Source organism: Suncus etruscus, chromosome 3 (assembly GCF_024139225.1).
Source record: "Suncus etruscus isolate mSunEtr1 chromosome 3, mSunEtr1.pri.cur, whole genome shotgun sequence".
Lineage (NCBI taxonomy): Eukaryota > Metazoa > Chordata > Mammalia > Eulipotyphla > Soricidae > Suncus > Suncus etruscus.
In genome coordinates this window covers 91,324,638-91,344,427 of record NC_064850.1, presented here as the reverse complement: position 1 = coordinate 91,344,427, position 19,790 = coordinate 91,324,638, and the positions used below count along the sequence as shown (strand labels likewise).

Below are 19,790 nucleotides of genomic sequence, written 5' to 3'. Positions count from 1 at the left end.
CAGGGGCCTGGAAGATTTTGTGGCATTTCTCTTTTTTTTTTTTTGGCTTTTGGACCAGATGCTGAGAAGAGGAGGAGGTGAAGCAGCAGAATGGTAGCAGGTGTGGGCGCGCCAGTGCACGACTGCCCTCTCCTGGCCAGAAGGGTTTACTGCAGCGAGCAAGAAGGTTGCTCCTGGGAAGGAGGCAGCAGAAACAAGGTCTTGACAAAGCACATTTTATTAGGGTTCTTCCTTACAGGTCCTGCTGAACCTGGAGAGCGATCGGTATGTGGGTAGGCGTAGGCTCCTGTGCTACCACCACACTGTCATATTCAGGCTCGGGAGAGCTAGCACTCCGTGTTTGGTGGCCTTCAAGAAGTCACAGCAGCCAGGGCACTACTGGCTCCTCATTTTTTGGACCCCACCTTTTTCGACTTGAGTAGAGCTTTGGTCTATAGAGAGAAAACAAAGTTCCAGCCTGCCCCCACCACCCCAAGGCCTGCCCATTCCAGTGGGACCTACCTTTTTCACAGGGCTCTTGTCCTTGGATCTGCGGGTGTGGGTAGGGAGAGAGAAAATTCAGTCTACTGCCAGTAGCCCTGGGCCCTAATACTGACTATATTGGAAAGATGTACCCTGGAACCTTCTAGATTCTAGAAGCAAGGACTATGGCCTACAGAGAGGCAGGCTGCAGAATTCACCTCCCCAGCTTCCTTCCAGGAGCCTGATGATTTTACTTTGGGGAGACATGCCTGGTAAGTAAACCTGGAAGTGCTTAAGGGATCCTATGTGATGCTGGGGATTGAACTGGGGTAAGTCATGTGCAAGGCAAGCACCTTAACTCCTGAACTATCTTTCCTGGCACTCTGGGTCACACCTAGATGTGCTCAGGGGTTACTCCTGGCTTTACACTCAGGAATCACACCTGGTGAGTTTGGGGGGATTATTTGGTATGCCAGGGATTAAACCTAGAATGCCATGTTTTAAGGTAAATGTCCTACCCAATGTACTATCACTCTGGCCCCTTCTGACTCTTTTTAAGCTATTTTCTTTCCTAGGTTTCTATCAACTTGTTTTTACTAATTACAAATGTGATTATTTTATTATTAAAGTGATATTAATGACATTGCACAAAATATAGTAGATAACAAGTTACTTATAATTTTCTTTATCCCCGAAACTAACATTTTGGTGTATTTTTATATTTCCTTTAAGATCCCACCCTCATATATAAAGATCTAGTGAAAGAGATATAATATGCTTATATAATAAAAAAGAAACTCAGAATTTCTCAAGATACTATATATATGTATATATATATATATATATATATATATACACATATATTCTCAGAGGTGTCATGGAATATTCCATGAGTAGTTGTGCAGAGGCTAGCTATGACGCAGGAGACTTTGAGAATGCACTTTATTTCACTGTAATTTTGGGCTATGCTAGAGTTCTTGGAGCACAAAATCTCCATGGTTCTCATAGGATGTTTTAGAAGGGACTGCCTTGGTGAAATTAGGTCACAAGATAAAAACCCTAATGTTATTTTTTGGGGAGGGCACACCTGGCAAACATTCAAGGGTTACTCCTTGCTCTGCACTCAGACATCAATCCTGGCAGGCTCGGGGGCCATCTGGAATACCAGGGACTGAACCGGGTCAGCTGCATGCAAGGCAGACACCTCACTCACTATGCTATTGTTTTGGCCCCAACCCCAATGTTTTTCAAAGGGGTAATGCCCACCCAGTGACTTGAGCCTGTGTGTACCCACATGAACACAGCCCTCATGCCACAACCTGGCTAGCACTATGTAACTCAGTTAAAGGGGTTGGCTAAGTTCATGGAGGAACATGAAGATTTACCTCGATGCCTCCTCATCACTGTCCATCTTCTTCTTCTGAAAACCAAGAACAAGCATTAGGAGAGTCCCTTGGTCTTGGGCCTCTGCTGGTCATACACACATGATTCAGGAGGCTTGGTCCAGGCTTCGAGGTGCCTCTGAGGACCCCCCTCCTCACCTTAGCCACACTGAGCTGCTTCTGCATTGCTGGCCTCTTGCTGCGTTTTACAGGGGAGTCTTCTAGGGACACCTCGATATCCTCATCTTCCTCATCATCTTCCTCCTCTTCCCCCTCCTCCTCCTCTTCCCCCTCTTCTTCTTCCTCTTGTTCCTCTTCTTGCCAGGATCTGTCTTCAGTGTCTGTGGTGGTGTGGGAAGGGGATGGGCAAGGGAGGCAGCCTCTCTGCCCACTTCCTTGGCAGCCCTGTGTAGCCTTCCTGGTGGAAGGGAGGATGGGGGGAGAGAGCTGGAAGGCAGGGGAGGGCGCCTGCCTGCTGACTGGGTAGGGGAAGTCACAGGGCACTGGGGTGGGGAGTGTGTGAGGTTGGGGGGTATCCAGACTTATTTTGAGGGAAGAGGCTTTGAGCAGTTCATTGCCCTGGGGAGAAGCCCTTCCAAGGTGATTTCCCATCGCAGCACAGCCACAACCTTCAGACTTACACATGTGCAGGGACTTGAGTGTCTAAGCTGATACCCGAGTTATTTCTCACTACTCTTTGTAGATGAAACCAACAGTTTGGTCACCCTAGTGTTAGGGAGGACTTGTGGAGAAGATGAAGGAGACTCAGGCCAGGATCCTGCCGCAGGCCTTCTGGGCTATACTAGCAGCAATGCCTTTGCCTTTAGATTTTTTCTGACCACACAAGACTGACCACTCATGTGACCACTCATGTGACCAAGTGGTCACAGAGGGCCTGTGTGAGGCTCATATTTCCCAGCTTAGAGTATGGACTTACCATAACGCTCCAGGCCACTAATGAACACCGGTCCAGAGCCAGCCCGAAGCTGAAAGGTGATTGGAGGAGAAAGCACCAGCTCTGGCATGACAACCTGCAGGTAAGGGCACAGGTCACTCAGGCTGTGAATAGGCATCCTGTAGAACAAACCCAACCACACATACTGCAGGGGTGTCTGGCCCTTTAGTGAGCTCTCAGGGCCCTGGGCCTACTCTCAGGAGTGTGAACGCCATCTCCTTTCCTGCTGGGATCAGAGGCTCTTCCCAGGCAGGGTGGTTGTACAATGCTACTGTTGCTGACTTCACTGTTTCCTGGAGTCAGCCTGATTGCACCAGGGTTGAAGTTGGAGCCGAACCTTCTGGAGGTCTGAGAATGGCCCTAGGAAGTGCTTGGTACCCAAATTCATTCTGTCAGTGTATCTGTCTGTCTCTTTTCCTCCCTCCCCCTAGTCCCCAGCCCTCTGGTAGCCCCATAAAAATCAGCTATCTGCTGGCCAGGGAGTGGGCGGTCAGCCAACCCAACAGCTCTGGCCTCCTCTTAGACTTCTGCCTCAGAACTGAGAGAAATGTACATCTGTGGAGCAGCCTGAGCCAGAGCAGCTGGAGCGAATGAGCAGAACTCAGGGTATACCACACTAAAAACATTGGCAGGTCCAGCGGGGAGCACATGGCAATGTGGTCCTTGGCTTTCTTTCTTGCTGTTTGGGGGTTCACTACGAGGTGGGGCTCAGGAACTACTTACTGCTGGCTAGGTGCAGCACTAGCCTAGGACAGACCGTGGTTCGATCCCCCGGTGTCCCCAAGCGTATAGCCAGGAGTAACCCCTGAGCGTCACTGGGTGTGGCCCAAAAACCAAAAAAAGAAAAAAAAAAGAATAGAAATTGAATCCAGACCTCCTGCATCAAGTATCTGGCCCTGCATTTTCTCTTCTCTCCCCCTCTCTTCTCCCTTTCTCTCTTCTCTTCTCTTCCTCTCCCTCTCCTTTCTTTCCTTCCTTCCTTCCTTCCTTCCTTCCTTCCTTCCTTCTTCCTTCTTCCCTCCCTCCCTCCCTCCCTCCCTCCCTCCCTCCCTCCCTCCCTCCCTTCCTTCCCTCCCTCCCTCCCTCCCTCCCTCCCTCCCTCCCTCCCTCCCTCCCTCCCTCCCTTCCTTCCCTCCCTCCCTCCCTCCCTCCCTCCCTCCCTCCCTCCCTCCCTCCCTTCCTTCCTTCCTTCCTTCCTTCCTTCCTTCCTTCCTTCCTTCCTTCCTTCCTTCCTTCCTTCCCTCCCTTTTACTTTTTCTTTATTTTTTTTTTTTTTTTGCATTTGGACCACTCCTAGCTCTGCACTCAAGAATCATGTCCTGGTTAGGCTCAGGGGACTATATGGGATATAAGGAATTGAACCTGGCTGGTTGCATGCAAGGCAAGTGCCCTGTCTGCTGTGCTATCTGGCACTAGTAATTATTTTATTTCCATTTTCCAAATCTCCCAAAGTTTCTGGAGAAACAATAATGTCACATCACATTCCATGTGCCATATCCCAAACTGAACATTGTAACTGCTTTGCTCTCTCAATCCCTCAAAAGTCCACAAAAGAGATGCTGCTTCTTTCCAGAGAAGAAAATCTCCTTACAGATTTACAGAAAGCTTCTAGCTCTGACAAGAGGTGGGCAAGAGGCAGCAGAGGTGGTGCAAGTGCAAATGTCCAGACACACTGTAGAAAGTCTGATCCTGTTATTGCCTGTTTCAGTGCATCAAAAAGCAGAAGTCTGGGGTCCCCTGGGGAAGATTTTTTAAGGAGTGAGGGCCTGGGTTCTACCCCTAGCCACCATATCTCTCTCGAGTATCACCTGGAACAGCTCCTGAGCACTGCCACGTACAGCCCAAAACTAAACAGAAAGAGGCCCCAGTCATCAGAAGTAGAGGCTGGCACAAAAGGGAAGGAGCAGCCCCATTACAGCTCTGCTTTCCTCACTCAAGCAGGATGATAGGTTGGCCCAGTGACAGGTAAGGAGAAATGGGGAAGAACCCCAACCAAAAATAAGAACCTAGCCTCAGGAGGAGACTAACAGGAAACATGGGAGTGGGGGATCCCACATGTCTGTGGTCACCAACATGCATGCATGCATGCACACACACACACACACACACACACACACACACACACACACACACACACACACACGACCTCTCCTCAGTGTCTGAACTGACTTGGGCCTCTGTGTCAGACCCAGGCTGGTGAGATCTCTGGGGCCAACAGCAGACCCAACACAAAGTGCTCTCAGGAGTCTAGAATTTCTTCAGGACAACAACCCAATGTCTAAAATTACAAAATGCACAAGAAACCATCCTGCTAGAGTCAGCACAAAAGAGAAGAGTAGGACAAACCCAGAGCTGAGATGAGACTGTCAATGTAGGCTACAGTGCAAAGGTGGTTGAAAACCCAATAAAAATAGAAGTAGGAATCAGAATCAAAAGATAGTTTGCAAAATAGAACCAGAAGCTGCTTCTATACAGGAAAATGATAAACACAAAATAAATCACATAATCAGACTAAATAAATGGAACAAAGGGCTGAGAATGAGAACAAGTCCATTGGAGCAAAAATCAGTGAACTGAGCATGCTGAGAAATAAGGCAGGATGCGTGACAAAGAGATGAGCAAAACTGAGGCCAGAGCAATAGCACAGTGGGTAGGGAGGTGCTTGCCTTGCATGAAGCTGACCCGGGTTTGGTCCCTGTCATCTATATAACCACCTAGGCACCACCAGGACTCATTCCTGAGTGCAGAGCCAGGAGTAATCCCTGAGGTTACACAGTGGCTTTCATTTCTGGTCCAAGATGGCTGCCATCTGTGATGTGCAAGACATCACATCCACATTCTTGGCAGCAAGAAGGAAGAAGGGACAAAAATGGTTGATAACTTTTTTGGAGGAGCTCAGGGTTGCTCTCAGCACATTTAGAAAACCCTATGGTGCCAGAGCTCAAACCTAGGGTCCTGCATACAAAGCACATACTCTATCCTGTGAAGCTGTTTCCAAAACACACTTTAAGTACACTCTGCAGACTTTGTAGATACGACTGCTGCTTATGTTTCTTTGGCCAGAACTTCATGGCTCATGGATAGCTGAGAGCAGAGTCCTCATTCTAAGTATCTTTGGTTATATGAAAGTTATGAGTTTTATTACATAGAAATAAAAGAATCTTGAGAGAAAACTGGGAAACAAGCTAATATAAAGTCTAGAGCAATAACCACTTTAGGAATAAGATGATTATGAAAGCCAGTCTGAGGCCCTCCTGATACCTGATGAGGCATTTAAGAGTTAGGGTTCAGACTCAATCCTGGCACCCCACCTACAATGGGGACCCATGTAGATAGTGCTGCTGTTCGAGTCAGGAATCTCTGCTGTGCAATTCCCAGTGCCACAAGCAATTTCCAACCATGCTGCAGCATGAGCCTCACAGCTAATGAGGTACAACTCTACCAGAAAGTTTGACCCCTGGGACTGCTACAACCAAGATTGTATTCACTTTTTTAAATTTTTTTTTAAAAAACTTTATTTATTGGGCCTGGAGAGATAGCACAGAGGTGTTTGCCTTGCAAGCAGCCGATCCAGGACCAAAGATGATTGGTTCGAATCCCGGTGTCCCATATGGTCCCCCGTGCCTGCCAGGAGCTATTTCTGAGCAGACAGACAGGAGTAACCCCTGAGCACCGCCGGGTATGGCCCAAAAACCAAAAAAAAAAAAAAAAAAAAAAAGCAAATAAAAAACAAAAAACTTTATTTATTTATTAAATGATTGATTGGTTTCTGGCCCACTCCTAGTATCGCTCAGGGGCTACTCTTGGCTCTGCATGCACCCTGGCATGCTGGGGGACTGTATGGGATGCTGGGAATCGAACCAGATCCCTCTTGGGTTGGCCGCATTCAAGGCAAATGCCCTACTGCTGTGCTATCTCTCAAGTCCCAAGAGTGTATTTCCTGACACCACCACACCACCACCACCACAAGAAGAGCAAAAGGGGAAGTTACTTAAAAAATTTATTTAGGGAAGGTAATCCTCTAAATCATATGCATCAACTACAGGATGTAAATGTGACTTAATTATAGTTACAGCAAAGCCAGACTGTGATGTCAGGACACAGAGAGACACAGAGACCTTGACGCCCATACACGTACAACTAATTTCTTACAGAGTTGGAAATTCAGTTAAATAAAGAAACTTTTATTTTTGTTTTGTTTTGGGGTCAAACCGAGTGGTGCTCAGGGCTTACTCCTAGATCTGCACTCAGGGATTATCCTGGCGGGACTCTAGGTACCATATGGAATGCTGAGGATTGAACCCAGAGAGGTGTAGCACATGCAAGGCAAGCATCCTACCTGCTGTATTGTCTTTCACCCCAGCGTCATATAAAGAAACTTTTGGATAGAAAGTCTGTGATTTTTGGATTAGACAAAGAGCTCTTGAACTTGCTAGCAAAACCAAATTGGTATAATAGATCAAAATTTAAAATATTTGTCCTGTCAAAGCTCTTGCAAAAACAGATGAAAAGACAAGTTATATACTGGGAAATATTTGTTCAACATAAAGAATTAGCAAAACACAGCAGTAACCAAATCATCTCATTCAAAAAAATGGGTGAAAGACAGACATTTTGATGAATATTTCAACTACAAATTTGCAGATGAAAAGATGTTCAACATCATTTTCACATCATGGTAATGAAAATTCAAAGCACATTGAGATATCACTATCACTACAGACAAGGAGAATGGCTAAAACGAGAAACAGTGAGGGAAATGTTGCCAAGAAAGCAGAGCAACGCCAGCAGGCACAATCACTGCAGAAAAGTAAAAACAGCACTTGCGAAAACAGGTTGGCACAGCTGAAGAAACTCAACATCTGATCCCCAGAGAAGCAGCCAGCAATTGCATTTCTGGGCATTTATCCCAGAGAAATGAAGACTTGCAGCAAATGTGCACAGCGGCACTGTTCACAGTCACCCAGTTTCCTACCTTTGGATGATGACTGGACTGTGGTGGTTGGGTAGTGTAGAGCTAGCTACTCAGCAAACAGGCACAACTGGGGGAAAGTCTGTGAGAATTACACTGATTGAGGAAGAAAAGTTACTTTTGCACGATATTATTGAAGTGACCAAATTTTTGTTTTATTTTGTTTTGGGGCTACATCCAGTGATGCTCAGGAGTTCCTCCTGGCTATGTGCTCAGAAATCGCTCCTGGCTTAGGGGACCATATGGGATGCTGGGGATCAAACCAGGATCTGACTTGAATCAGCCACATGAAAAACAAACACCCTACCGCTGTGCTATTGCTCTGGCCCCTATGACCAAATATTTTTAATGGTGCATGTCAGAAGTTGAGAGTAGAGACGGGAGCAATAGGGCTGCTGGTGGGGTTTTAGAAGATTGAACCTGACCTCCTTAATGCAAAGCTTGTATTCCATTCTTTGAGCTATTTCTTTATCCCTTTTATTTTTTTACACCTATATGCAAATTTAAAGTTTATAGAGTCTTCAATTTAAAAATAAACATAAATCAAATAATAAAATCATAAAGATAATCTACTGAAAATCTATACCGATAAGAAATTTTAATTCACTGGAGGGGTAACTGATACCAAAAGAGGTTTGAACACTATGAGCAGAATTTAATGGGTACCAAGAGAAGCCTATAACACTAGGTATTAAACCACAAATAAAGTTTCAATAAATAAGAAAGTGTTGGACCGGAGAGATAGCATGGAGGTAAGGCATGTGCCTTTCAAGCAGAAGGTCATTGGTTTGAATCCCGGTGTCCCATATGGCCCCCCGAGCATGCCAGGAGTGATTTCTGAGCATGGAGCCAGAAGAACCCCTGAGCACTGCCAGGTGTGGCCCAAAAACCAAAAAAAAGTGTCATATCTATTCATATATATATATACCAACCCAGAAAAAAACTTCTAAATAACTCATACATCAAATTAAAAAAAATCATAATGAGGTCTTAGGATATGGTTCAAGTGGAAAAGTAAATGTTGAGCTTGTGCAAAGCCCTGGATTCTATGTTGGCACCACCAGGCCCCCTTAGCACCTCGAGGTGTGGCGCTGGCGGTGTCCTAGCACCAAAACGGTACATGCCCTAAGAGCTTTGCTCAGAGACGGCACTTTTTTTTTTTTTTGGTTTTCGGCCACACCTGTTTGATGCTCAGGGGTTACTCCTGGCTAAGCGTTCAGAAATTGCCCCTGGCTTGGGGGGACCATATGGGACACGGGGGGATCGAACCTCGGTCCTGATCCTTGGCTAGCGCTTGCAAGGCAGACACCTTACCTCTGGCGCCACCTCGCCGGCCCCAAAATGACACCTTTCTAAGAAAAGAAATAAAATAGAAAATATTTTAAATGAAATAAAGTTAAAACAGGAGAAATACAAGTTGAGGGTAGTTAAAAATAGCCATAAAAGAAAAGTTATAGTGGGGCCAGAGAGATAGCACAGCGGTAGGGTGTTTGCCTTAGACGCAGAAGGATCGTGGTTCGAATCCCGGCATCCCATATGGCCCCCCGAGCCTGCCAGGAGCAATTTCTGAGCATAGAGCCAGGAGTAACCCCTGAGCACTACCGGGTGTGATCCAAAAACCAAAAAAAAAAAAAAAAAAAGAAAGAAAGAAAAAAAGAAAAAGAAAAGTTATAGTATTCAAAATAAAATTTAAGTACCTGGAAATAATAAGCAACATCACGTTAGGCTAAATAGAAAGAGGTGGCGCTAGAGGTAAGGTGTCTGCCTTGCAAGCGCTAGCCAAGGAAGGACCGTGGTTCGATCCCCTGGGGTCCCATATGGTTCCCCCCAAGCCAGGGGCAATTTCTGAGCACTTAGCCAGGAGTAACCCCTGAGCATCAAATGGGTGTGGCCCGAAAAAAAAAAAAGAGAAAGAAAAAGTAAGAAGGGGCCGAAGAGATTGCATGGAGGTAAGGCGTTTGCCTTTCATGCAGAAGGTCATCGGTTTGACTCCCGGCACCCATATGGTCCCCCGAGCCTGCGAGGAGTGATTTCTGAGCATAGAGCCAGGAGTAATCCCTGAGCGCTGCTGGGTGTGATTCCCCCCCCCCCCAAAAAAAAGAAAAAATAAGAAAAAAAGGAACAATGCGGCATATCAGATTACCCCAAAAATTAATATAAGGAAACAAAATCATGAACAAAATCAAAAGAGGATTCACTGAAAAAGAATAATCCCCAGGCACCAAAGAAGATAGATGGATGTTGAGACTTTTTTCCTGGAAAGAAACTCACTTCCATGTCTACTATATAGCACTGTTCACAATAGCCAAAATTTGGAAACACCTTGAAGTACTGACGAATAGACGACTGGATAGAGAAATTATGGTACCTCTACACAATGAAATATTAATCGGGGCCCGGAGAGATAGCACAGCGGCGTTTGCCTTGCAAGCAGCCGATCCAGGACCAAAGATGGTTGGTTCGAATCCCCGTGTCCCATATGGTCCCCTGTGCCTGCCAGGAGCTATTTCTTTTTTTTTTTTTTTTTTTTTTTTTTTTTTTGTTTTTTTGGGCCACACCCGTTTGATGCTCAGGGGTTACTCCTGGCTATGTGCTCAGAAATCGCCCCTGGCTTGGGGGGACCATATGGGACGCCGGGGGATCGAACCGCGGTCCTTCCTTGGCTAGCGCTTGCAAGGCAGACACCTTACCTCCAGCGCCACCTACCCGGCCCCTCAGGAGCTATTTCTGAGCAGATAGCCAGGAGTAATCCCTGAGCACCGCCGGGTGTGGCCCCCCCCCCCCAAAAAAAAAGAAATATTAATCGGCCATAAGAAAAGGTGAAATCATGCAATTTGCTACTACATGGATGGATCTGGAGAGCATCATGCTGAGTGAAGTTAGGGGGAGGGGAACAGACAGAATGATCTCTCTGAGATGGAGAATATAAAAGAAAAAACTGAGTAGGTGACCGGAGAGATAGCATGGAAGTAGGGCATTTGCCTTGCATGCAGAAAGAGTGGTTCGAATCCCGCCAATCCATGTGGTCCCCCAAGCCTGCCAGGAGCAATTTCTGAGCGTAGAGCTAGGAGTAACCTGAGCACTGCCAGGTGTAACCCAAAACCAAAACCAAAATAAAACAAAAACTGAGTAGGAGAATGCCAAAAGGCAATAGAAACAAAGAACTGAAGAAGTGGTTTTCAATAGGAAGCTTACATTGGGCTAGGGGATAAGTTAAGGAAAGGAACACTAGGACAGTGGTGGAGGGGAAAGTGCCTGCTATAGAGGCCGGCTTTGTAACTATAAGTCATGATGATCCTATTTTAAAAAAAAAGAGGAATGTAAGCAGAGGCCAGTGGATTCCCTGAGCTGAGGAACTGAAACTAGGACACTCCAGGAAGATAAGGCATGTAGGGCTCACAAAGCAAGAAACAGGAGAGAAGGGAGCAGCAAAGAGTTGCAGAAGGTCCCATAAGAATTCAGTAAAGTAACAGTGTTTGACTGAAGCACAAATGTCTTATGCTTCAAATGATAACACAAAAGCAAAAAGACAACTCATAGGATGGGAGGAAATACCCCTACTCCAGGTCTACCCTGGTTGCCGGCCCAGGTGGTCTCTATTGTGGTCCTCAGGCTTTCCCCCTTTCTCTCCCGATACTAAGGGGGGGGACACATGGGGTGGATGGCGGGCCAATGCAGCACTGGTGCATGTCGGGACTTACGTCGTGACATTCACTGGTATTTTCTTTTTCTCATTGGTCTCCATCTTAAAAACCGCGCGGGGGCGCTCTTTAAAATAAAAATGGGAGGATGAACTCTCAGAGACCAGTTCGGGTGGGGGTACCATATATTTTCAAAATAAAAATGAGAGGATGGACTCTCAGGCTGGGAAGAGGCCAGTACTCTTTACCTACTTGTTTACTCTCAGCGGCCTCTTGGCCTCTTCCTTCTTTCATTGTGTAACTGTGGTTGCTACCATACTAGGTTTCTGATTAGTTCCCATAAATGGTGACAATTGAGTCTACTGTCTTAAGTTAGATAGTTTATTTTCCCCACTTTTTATTTTTTCTCCTCTTTGTGAACTGTTCAATAAGGTATTTTGGTGAAAGAGTCCCCCTCTATCTTTCCTTCCCTTTGTTATTTGTTAAATAAGGAAGTTTGTAGAAGTGTCCCTCCATTTAACATTTATATAAGAACTGGGCCCAGAGAGATAGCACAGCGGTATTTGCCTTGCAAGCAGCCGATCCAGGACCTAAGGTGGTTGGTTCAAATCCCAGTGTCCCATATGGTCCCCCGTGCCTGCCAGGAGCTATTTCTGAGCAGACAGCCAGGAGTAATCCCTAAGCACCACCGGGTGTGGCCCAAAAACATATAAATGTGTTTTTTTGTTTGTTTGTTTAAGAACCAAGTCAATTGGATTATTGGACTTGTTCTAGCATCCCCATAGGCACCAATCTCACCATGTGATACTGTTCTTCCTTTGCATAGGCACATTAAAATGGGAAATTATATACAAACATTCTTATAGAGATGGGAACACACAAATTTTCTTAAACGGTGGCAATTGTGTCCACTGTCTTAAGTTAGATTGTTTATTTTCCACACTTTTTTTTTTTTTTTTGGTTTTTTTTTTTTTTGGGTCCACCCGGCAGTGCTCAGGGGTTATTCCTGGCTCCATGCTCAGAAATTGCTCCTGGCAGGCACAGGGGACCATATGGGACGCCGGGATTTGAACCGATGACCTTCTGCATGAAAGGCAAATGCCTTACCTCCATGCTATCTCTCCGGCCCGTATTTTCCACACTTTTTATCTTTTTTTTCTGTGAACTGTTCAATAAGAAATTTTGGTGAAAGAGTCCCTCAGTTTAATGCTTATGTTTGAACCAGGTCACGGGGATTGTGGACTTGTTCTTGCGGCCCCCTTATGCGCTGATAACGCCAGGTGGCATTATTCCTTGTTTGCATGGGCACATTAAAATGGAAAATACTATACATACAAATAAGTTCTTATCTAATAGATATAGGAACACACAAATCTTGTGGTGCAATGGAACCTTACACCCTGAACATTGACATGATGACCTGGCACAAGCCTCAGAGGTTTGGGCATTTTCCAGTCACCCCTGAACCAGAGAAGCTATCTATGAAACATCCAAAGTTGTCTATGACATCACCTGGAAGCAATCCTCTACCAGGGAAGACCCTACTGCTGCTCTGACATTGATTTACTCAAAAGAGTCTTCCCTTAACACTGAGAAGATTTAAACAACAACAACGACCTGCGTACTTGACAGGGCTTTTTGCATTGCCCTTTAATTGTGAGTTGAAATTAGATGCCGCTTCGCACCATCCTGACTTCAATGTAGGATATACAGATTCCAGGATCTTCAATACAGAAACATGATACCAACAGAGACGGTGAAAAATATAACTGTATGGGCACTACAGACAATGACCTGGATTGGACAAACTAGTTTGCCTGGAGCCTAGAAATGGTCTTATGTCGGGAAACTTCAGGGGTAGGGTCTCCTTGTACTTAGGCCAAAGTTTTTCCTTTCCATGACCCCCATACTTTGGTGGGCCCATGCAAACGATAATTGCCACTCTAACATTGTTTATACAGTGCTCATTTGACTCTAAACCTTTAAGAAACCACTAGTAAAAATATCTGGAACTGCAAAAAAAAATGTGGTTTATATTAGTGTTAACATATATGCTTTTAGTTACACTAGCATTCTGGGGGATAAAAGAGGGAGATAAGGGATATATGCTTGGGAACAGGGATGAAGGGAGGATAACACTGGTGGTGGTAAGGCTCTCATTTATTGTCACTGTGTACCTTAAATATCACTGTGTAAGATTTGTAATTCACTTTGACCACAATAAAAATAAAAAAAGAGAGAAAAGGATGGGAGGAAATAGGTGCAAATCGTCTAATAAGAATTTTTTATGGGTGGGGTGGGTAAGAATAGAATTTTTATGCAGGATATATAAAATATTATTTGATAGTATAAAGACAAACATTGAAATATTGAACTCACGGGGCCGGGCGGTGGCGCTAAAGGTAAGGTGCCTGCCTTGCCTTCGCTAGCCTTGGACGGACCGCGGTTCGATCCCCCGGTGTCCCATATGGTCCCCCAAGCCAGGAGCAACTTCTGAGCGCATAGCCAGGAGTAACCCCTGAGTGTTACCGGGTGTGGCCCAAAAACCAAAAAAAAAAAAAAAAAAAAAAGAAATATTGAACTCAAAAGATTTTTTGTGGGGTCGTTGAGGTGGTGCTAGAGGTAAGGTGTGTCTGCCTTGCAAGTTCTAGCCAAGGAAAGATTTTGACCTCGGTTCGATCCCCTGGCATCCCATATGGTCCCCCCAAGCCAGGGGCAATTTCTGAGTGCTAGCCAGGAGTAACCCCTGAGCATCAAATGTGTGTGGCCTGAAAAACCCCCAAAAATGATTTTTTGTTTGTTTTTGTTTTGTTTGGGGCCACACCCATTGGTGCTCAGGCTTTGCACTCAGAAATCACTCCTGGTGATGCTCAGGGGACCTTACGGGATGCTGGTGACCAAACCCAGGCTGGCCACATACAAGACAAATGCTTTACCCACTATAACTCCAACTCTAACTCAAAAGTTTTTTAAAGAATAAAGTCTTGAGTAAACAATTCTCAAAAAGATATGCAAATAAGAAATAAGCACAGGAAAAGATATTTAACATTAATTAGAAGGGAGATACTGATAAAAACCAGAGGGAGCTGCACTCATACCCATCAGATGACTAATCAACACAAGTGAAGACAAGCGGTGGAAGTGGCGAAAATTGAATCCTCCTAAGTGTGGAATTGGAAAATTGTGTGACCACTTTGGAAAATAATCTGGGAGTTCCTTGGAATGATTCACAGAAAACTATGATGTGACCTACCAATTTCATTCCCAGGTATTTGCTCAAGAGAAATTAAAAGATGTTTATACAACTATCTCATAACATTTAATTAGGCAGAAAGTAGAAGCAACCTAAAGGTGCATTAACTGCTGAATGAACTAGCTAAATGTGGTCGATTTACACAATAGGTATTATTTGGCAATAAAAGGGAGAAGTGTTGATTATGTTTAGGTGGATAAACCTGAAAAACAAAGTTGTTCACAAAGGAAATATTTCACAATTTCATTTAAATAGACTTCATATAAATGAGACACAAAACACATTAGCAATTGCACAGGGCGGAGAGTGAGTAGGTGGAAGATGGGGACTTAGAAGTCAGAATTTTCTTCTCGGGGCGATGAAAATGTTCTAAATGTAATGATAACAACTGAATTTCCTAATAATCAGTAAATAATATACTCTAAGAGATAAAGCTTATGGTATGAATATATGATATCATAGTACTACTGTTTTCAGTAGTAAACCTGAATCATACAACATGTAAGTATAAATTGTATAAAGTATTATGTAATCATTGCCTTGAAAACTATAAACTTTGAAAATCATAAAACTATCAAGAACCTACACAAATTGATAAATTCATCATGAACAACTATTGGTAATTTTAGAGTAATATTTTAATTGCTCTCTGCCCTCATACTCTATAGTTTCAATACCAGCTCAATAAAAACCCCAGCAGGCCTGTTTTTAAAGAAAACCAAAACTAAAGAGCTAGAATGGCCAATATAGCTTTGGAAAAAAAATAACAAAATTGTAGAAAAAGATTTGGATTTCTGGCAATGTTTGGGAGACCATGCAATACCAGGTGTTGACCAAGAGATGACTGCGCACAAGAAAACTATACTATCTTTCCAGCCAAAGGTTGTAGAACTGTAAAGACTTACTATAAAAAGACAATACTCAATCTGCAGGGTGAGGGCGGAGAGAGTGTATCTAAAGTCTTCCCCTGATACTAGGCCAGTATGCTGATGATTCAAGGGCCCAAGGATGCTGCTTAGGCCTTGTGGTTCAGAAGTCCACTGGGGCCACTTTAAGGTGATCCAGGGTCCTGCAGGGCTAGACCTAGCAAAGTTCAGGAGGTCATGTAGTGCTAAGGATTGAAGCAAGGTTCTAGACAGGTAAAGCATCTGGTTCTAAGCCCTGTGGTATCTCCCTGGCTGGTTAAATCAGTCTTTCATTGGAATAGGGTAAATGTAAATCAATGAAGCAAAATAAAGTACAGAAATAGGCCAGAGCAAGAGTACAGCAGGTAGGGTGTTTGCCTTGCATATTACCTATCCAGGTTCTATCCTTAGCATTCCATATGGTCCTCTGAGCACCTCAAGAATTCCCAAGTACAAAGCCAGGAGACACCCCTGAACACTGGTGTGGCCAAAACCCAAAATAAATAAATAAATAAAATAAAATATAGAGATAGACAAATAGAGTATATATGCACAAAATATGATGAATTCATTTTTTGCTAAAGTGTTGGGTATTATACAAGGAAAGGATAGTTTTTTAAAAAAATGCTACCAGAGTGGGCCGGAGAGATAGCATGGAGGTAGGGTGTTTGCCTTGCATGCAGAAGGACGGTGGGTTCAAATCTTGGCATCCCATATGATCCCCCGAGCCTGCCAGGAGTGATTTCTGAGTATAGAGCCAGGAGTAGCCCTGAGTGCTGCCGGATGTGACCCAAAAACAAAACAAAACAAAACAAAATGCTACCAGAGTATCAGACATCAATTTGGGAAAAATGTTTCTTCACTCTTCATGTTATACAAAAACTATTTTTAAATGAATGGATAGCATAGATTTAAATATAAGTGTTAAGGGCCCTTGAGAGAGTTCACAGGGGCATGTAGGAGACTTGAGGCTGATTCCAGGAATTACCTGGTTCCTGAATACTACAAATTTAACTCTTCATTTTTATAGCTGGTCTTGTAACTCTTCATAGGAGTCAGGCAAGGATATGACAAAGAGGAAAAAGAAAAGCAGAGTAGTTTTATAGATGGATCGCCTAGATCTTCAAAGACAGATAATTTTTATCATTCTATCCCCCTCAGCACAGGATTCAACACTTCAGACCTCAGTTTGAGAGTTTCAACTTCACATCTAAATAAGATAAAGAAATTGACAAGCCAACCTCACATATGAGTATATAAGTTTAAAAAAATGTCTTGGGGCTGGACCAGGCTTTGGCTCCAATGGCAAAGCATATAGAACTAAACCGGCAGCAACAAGTCATGCCTTGCACCAGTACTCCAGTAATGATCTGGAGAGAGAACTCCAGAGAAAACAAGATTATCTTCAACAGTGTCACTGAAAACAAGAAAAACAACAGAGCAAACATCTGACCACAGAGCAGAATAGAATCAAAACCAAAAACAATAAAAATTTATAACATGAAATGTTGTTTATCTGAGAAATCCAAGGCTGGCTGAATATCATTCTTTAACATATTTTCTTACATTAACTTTTTAAAGAGAGCAAATAATGTACAAGAATAAAGAAAAAAAAAAAGCATCTGTCAGCCATTCATCATTAGAAAGACAAAACTCGGGGCCTGGAGAGATAGCACAGCAGCGTTTGCCTTGCAAGCAGCTGATTCAGGACCAAAGGTGATTGGTTCGAATCCCGGTGTCCCACATGGTCCCCCGTGCCTGCCAGGAGCTATTTCTGAGCAGACAGCCAGGAGTAACCCCTGAGCACCGCCGGGTGTTACCCAAAAAACAAAAACAAAAACAAACAAACAAAAAAAAAAAGACAAAACTCCAAGTTTTCCAAGTAAAATAGATTTCCATGGAACTTTCTTCGCAGACTCTGTATCAAGTCAAAGACGTAGCACAGAGGATAGGATGCTTGCTTTGCACAAGGCTGAGCTTGGTTCCATTCCTGGCACCTCATAGGATACCCTTCACTGCAAGGAGTAGTAATTCCTTAGCACAGTTGGGTGTAGCTCAAACACAGAAAACACAAAACAAACCTCCACTATACAGATTTTTAAGTTTTGGGTCACACCATTTGTGCTTAAGGCCTACTATCTCCAGCTCAGCATACGGACTATTTAATGAAGAAATATTTGAAATATTCCTTTTCTGTTTCTTTTATTTCCCTGTTTTTGTTTGTTTGGTATTTTGTTTCCACATGTTGCCCTAATGATACTCAGGGATCCTTCTTGTGCGTTTGGTGCTGAGGTTTGAATCCAAATCTGCTGCATACCAGTAGGCTCCTACTTCCTGTCCTTTATCTCCCGCCGGAGATACATTCTTTTGTAAAAACAAAGCCTGGATACTGAGCAATAGCATTCTCTTCAGTAGTATAAGCTCTGTCCTGTCTCTTATAGTAGGATTTGTTTTGTTTTGTTTGTTTTTGGGTCACACCCGGCATTGCTCAGGGGTTACTCCTGGCTCTATGCTCAGAAATCACTCCTAGCAGGCTCGGGGGACCATATGGGACGCCAGGATTTGAACCGATGACCTTCTGCATGAAAGGCAAATGCCTTACCTCCATGCTATCTCTCCGGCCCCTTATAGTAGGATTTTAAGAAAGAATACAGGGGCCGGAGCTGTGGCGCAAAGGGGAAAGGCCTTGCCTGCGCTAGGCTAGGACCGACCACGGTTCAATCCCCCAGCGTCCTAGTCCCCCAAGCCAGGAGCGATTTCTGAGCTCATAGCCAGGAGTAACCCCTGAGCGTCACCAGGTGTGGCCCAAAAACCAAAAACTGAAGAAAAAAATGGGGCCGGCGAGGTGGCACTAGAGGCAAGGTGTCTGCCTTGCAAGCACTAGCCAGGGAAGGACCGAGGTTTCATCCCCCGGCGTCCCCCCCAAGCCAGGGGCGATTTCTGAGCGCTTAGCCAGGAGTAACCCCTGAGCATCAAACAGTTGTGGCCCGAAAACCCAAAATAAATAAATAAATAAATAAAATAAAAACTGAAGGAAAAAAGAATACACAGATGCAATTATTTACAAATGATCTTCTAGAAAACGCTAACATAAAATATAAGAAAAAGATAAATCTTGTTAGCATTAGTGGTCTAACCCAGAGAGAAAGCATACAGGGAAAAATGGGATTTCCGAGGTGGCAGGTCTCACTTGTCCACGGGTGAGCGGAACCAAGAGGGAACCCGGTACATTTTCTCTCCTGACTGTGGCCAGAACGCACTGCACCAGGACTCACCGTGGGCAGCACCGAGGGCTGAAGAGAAGCAATGGTGATGGGCTTGGCCTTCCTGTCTTCTTTGCTCCCTTGCACGATATCCACGAGGTTCATCTCCTCTTTGGCGTTTTCCCCCAAGCAGATCTATGAGGAAATTAAAAGGGGAAAGAAAAATGAGGAGGGGGGGCAGAGGGATAGTACAGCGGGTACTAGAAACTCTGGCCTCTACTTGCATGGTCCCCGAGCCTGCCAGGAGTGATTCCAGAGCGCTGAGCCTGGAGTAACCTTGAGCACTGCCGGCTGTGGCTCCCAACCCAACCCAACCCAACCCAACCCAACCCAACCCAACCTAACCAACAACAACAAAAAAAAGAAAGTGCAAGGGGAGAGAGGAGCCTGAGGTAGCTAGTGGGGCACGGAGAAGCCCCCCTGCTCCGCCTTCCCGAGGTGCAGGGACCGCACCCACCGTGTTCAGCACCAGCTGGCAGTCCTGCTTCCCCTGGCCCTGGCTTCGGAAGGTCCAAGTCTGCTCGTCCTGGTTCAGCTCACAGCCTGCGAGAGGAGAGCGCAGGGGGTCCTAGGGCGAGGCCCCTCTTCCTCCCACGCAGGGGGCCCTGCTAGCACCCCGACCTCACTCACCCCACAGGGAGGCAGTGGCCGTCTTCTCGGCCCAGCTGCAAGCTCTGCTACGGCTCATGTCGCGGGGCAAGGGGGGACTCGCCTCCTCGGAGTGTTCCTACCTGGGCGCCCTCCCCGACCTCCGCAGCAGGTTATGAAGCCCGGCAGTCAATCACCGCATGTCGCTACTCCTGCCCCGAGGAGCACCTGGCCGCCTCTTTAACTGCTCTTCGAGTTAAGTGGGCCCAGAGCCACCTGCATCTCAGCAGCTGCCGCAGGTGCTGACAGTCCACTGCCAAAGGGCCCCAGATTGCCCATGGCCTCCTGCTTCCACGCTCAGAACGGCAG

The 19,790-nt window shown here is 45.1% G+C and overlaps 1 protein-coding gene across 1 annotated transcript; it reads right to left on the bottom strand.

Annotated features, from left to right (window-relative positions):
• Window positions 1–146: 146 nt before the first annotated feature.
• Window positions 147–19,521, bottom strand: NPM2 (nucleophosmin/nucleoplasmin 2). The gene is made up of 8 exons (XM_049770825.1): window positions 19,464–19,521; window positions 19,291–19,376; window positions 18,846–18,968; window positions 2,782–2,875; window positions 2,004–2,185; window positions 1,848–1,882; window positions 502–529; window positions 147–173 (listed from the first exon to the last, which is right to left on the bottom strand). Exons 1-8 carry the CDS (start codon window positions 19,519–19,521, stop codon window positions 147–149), a joined length of 633 nt encoding a protein of 210 aa, XP_049626782.1.
• Window positions 19,522–19,790: the final 269 nt, after the last annotated feature.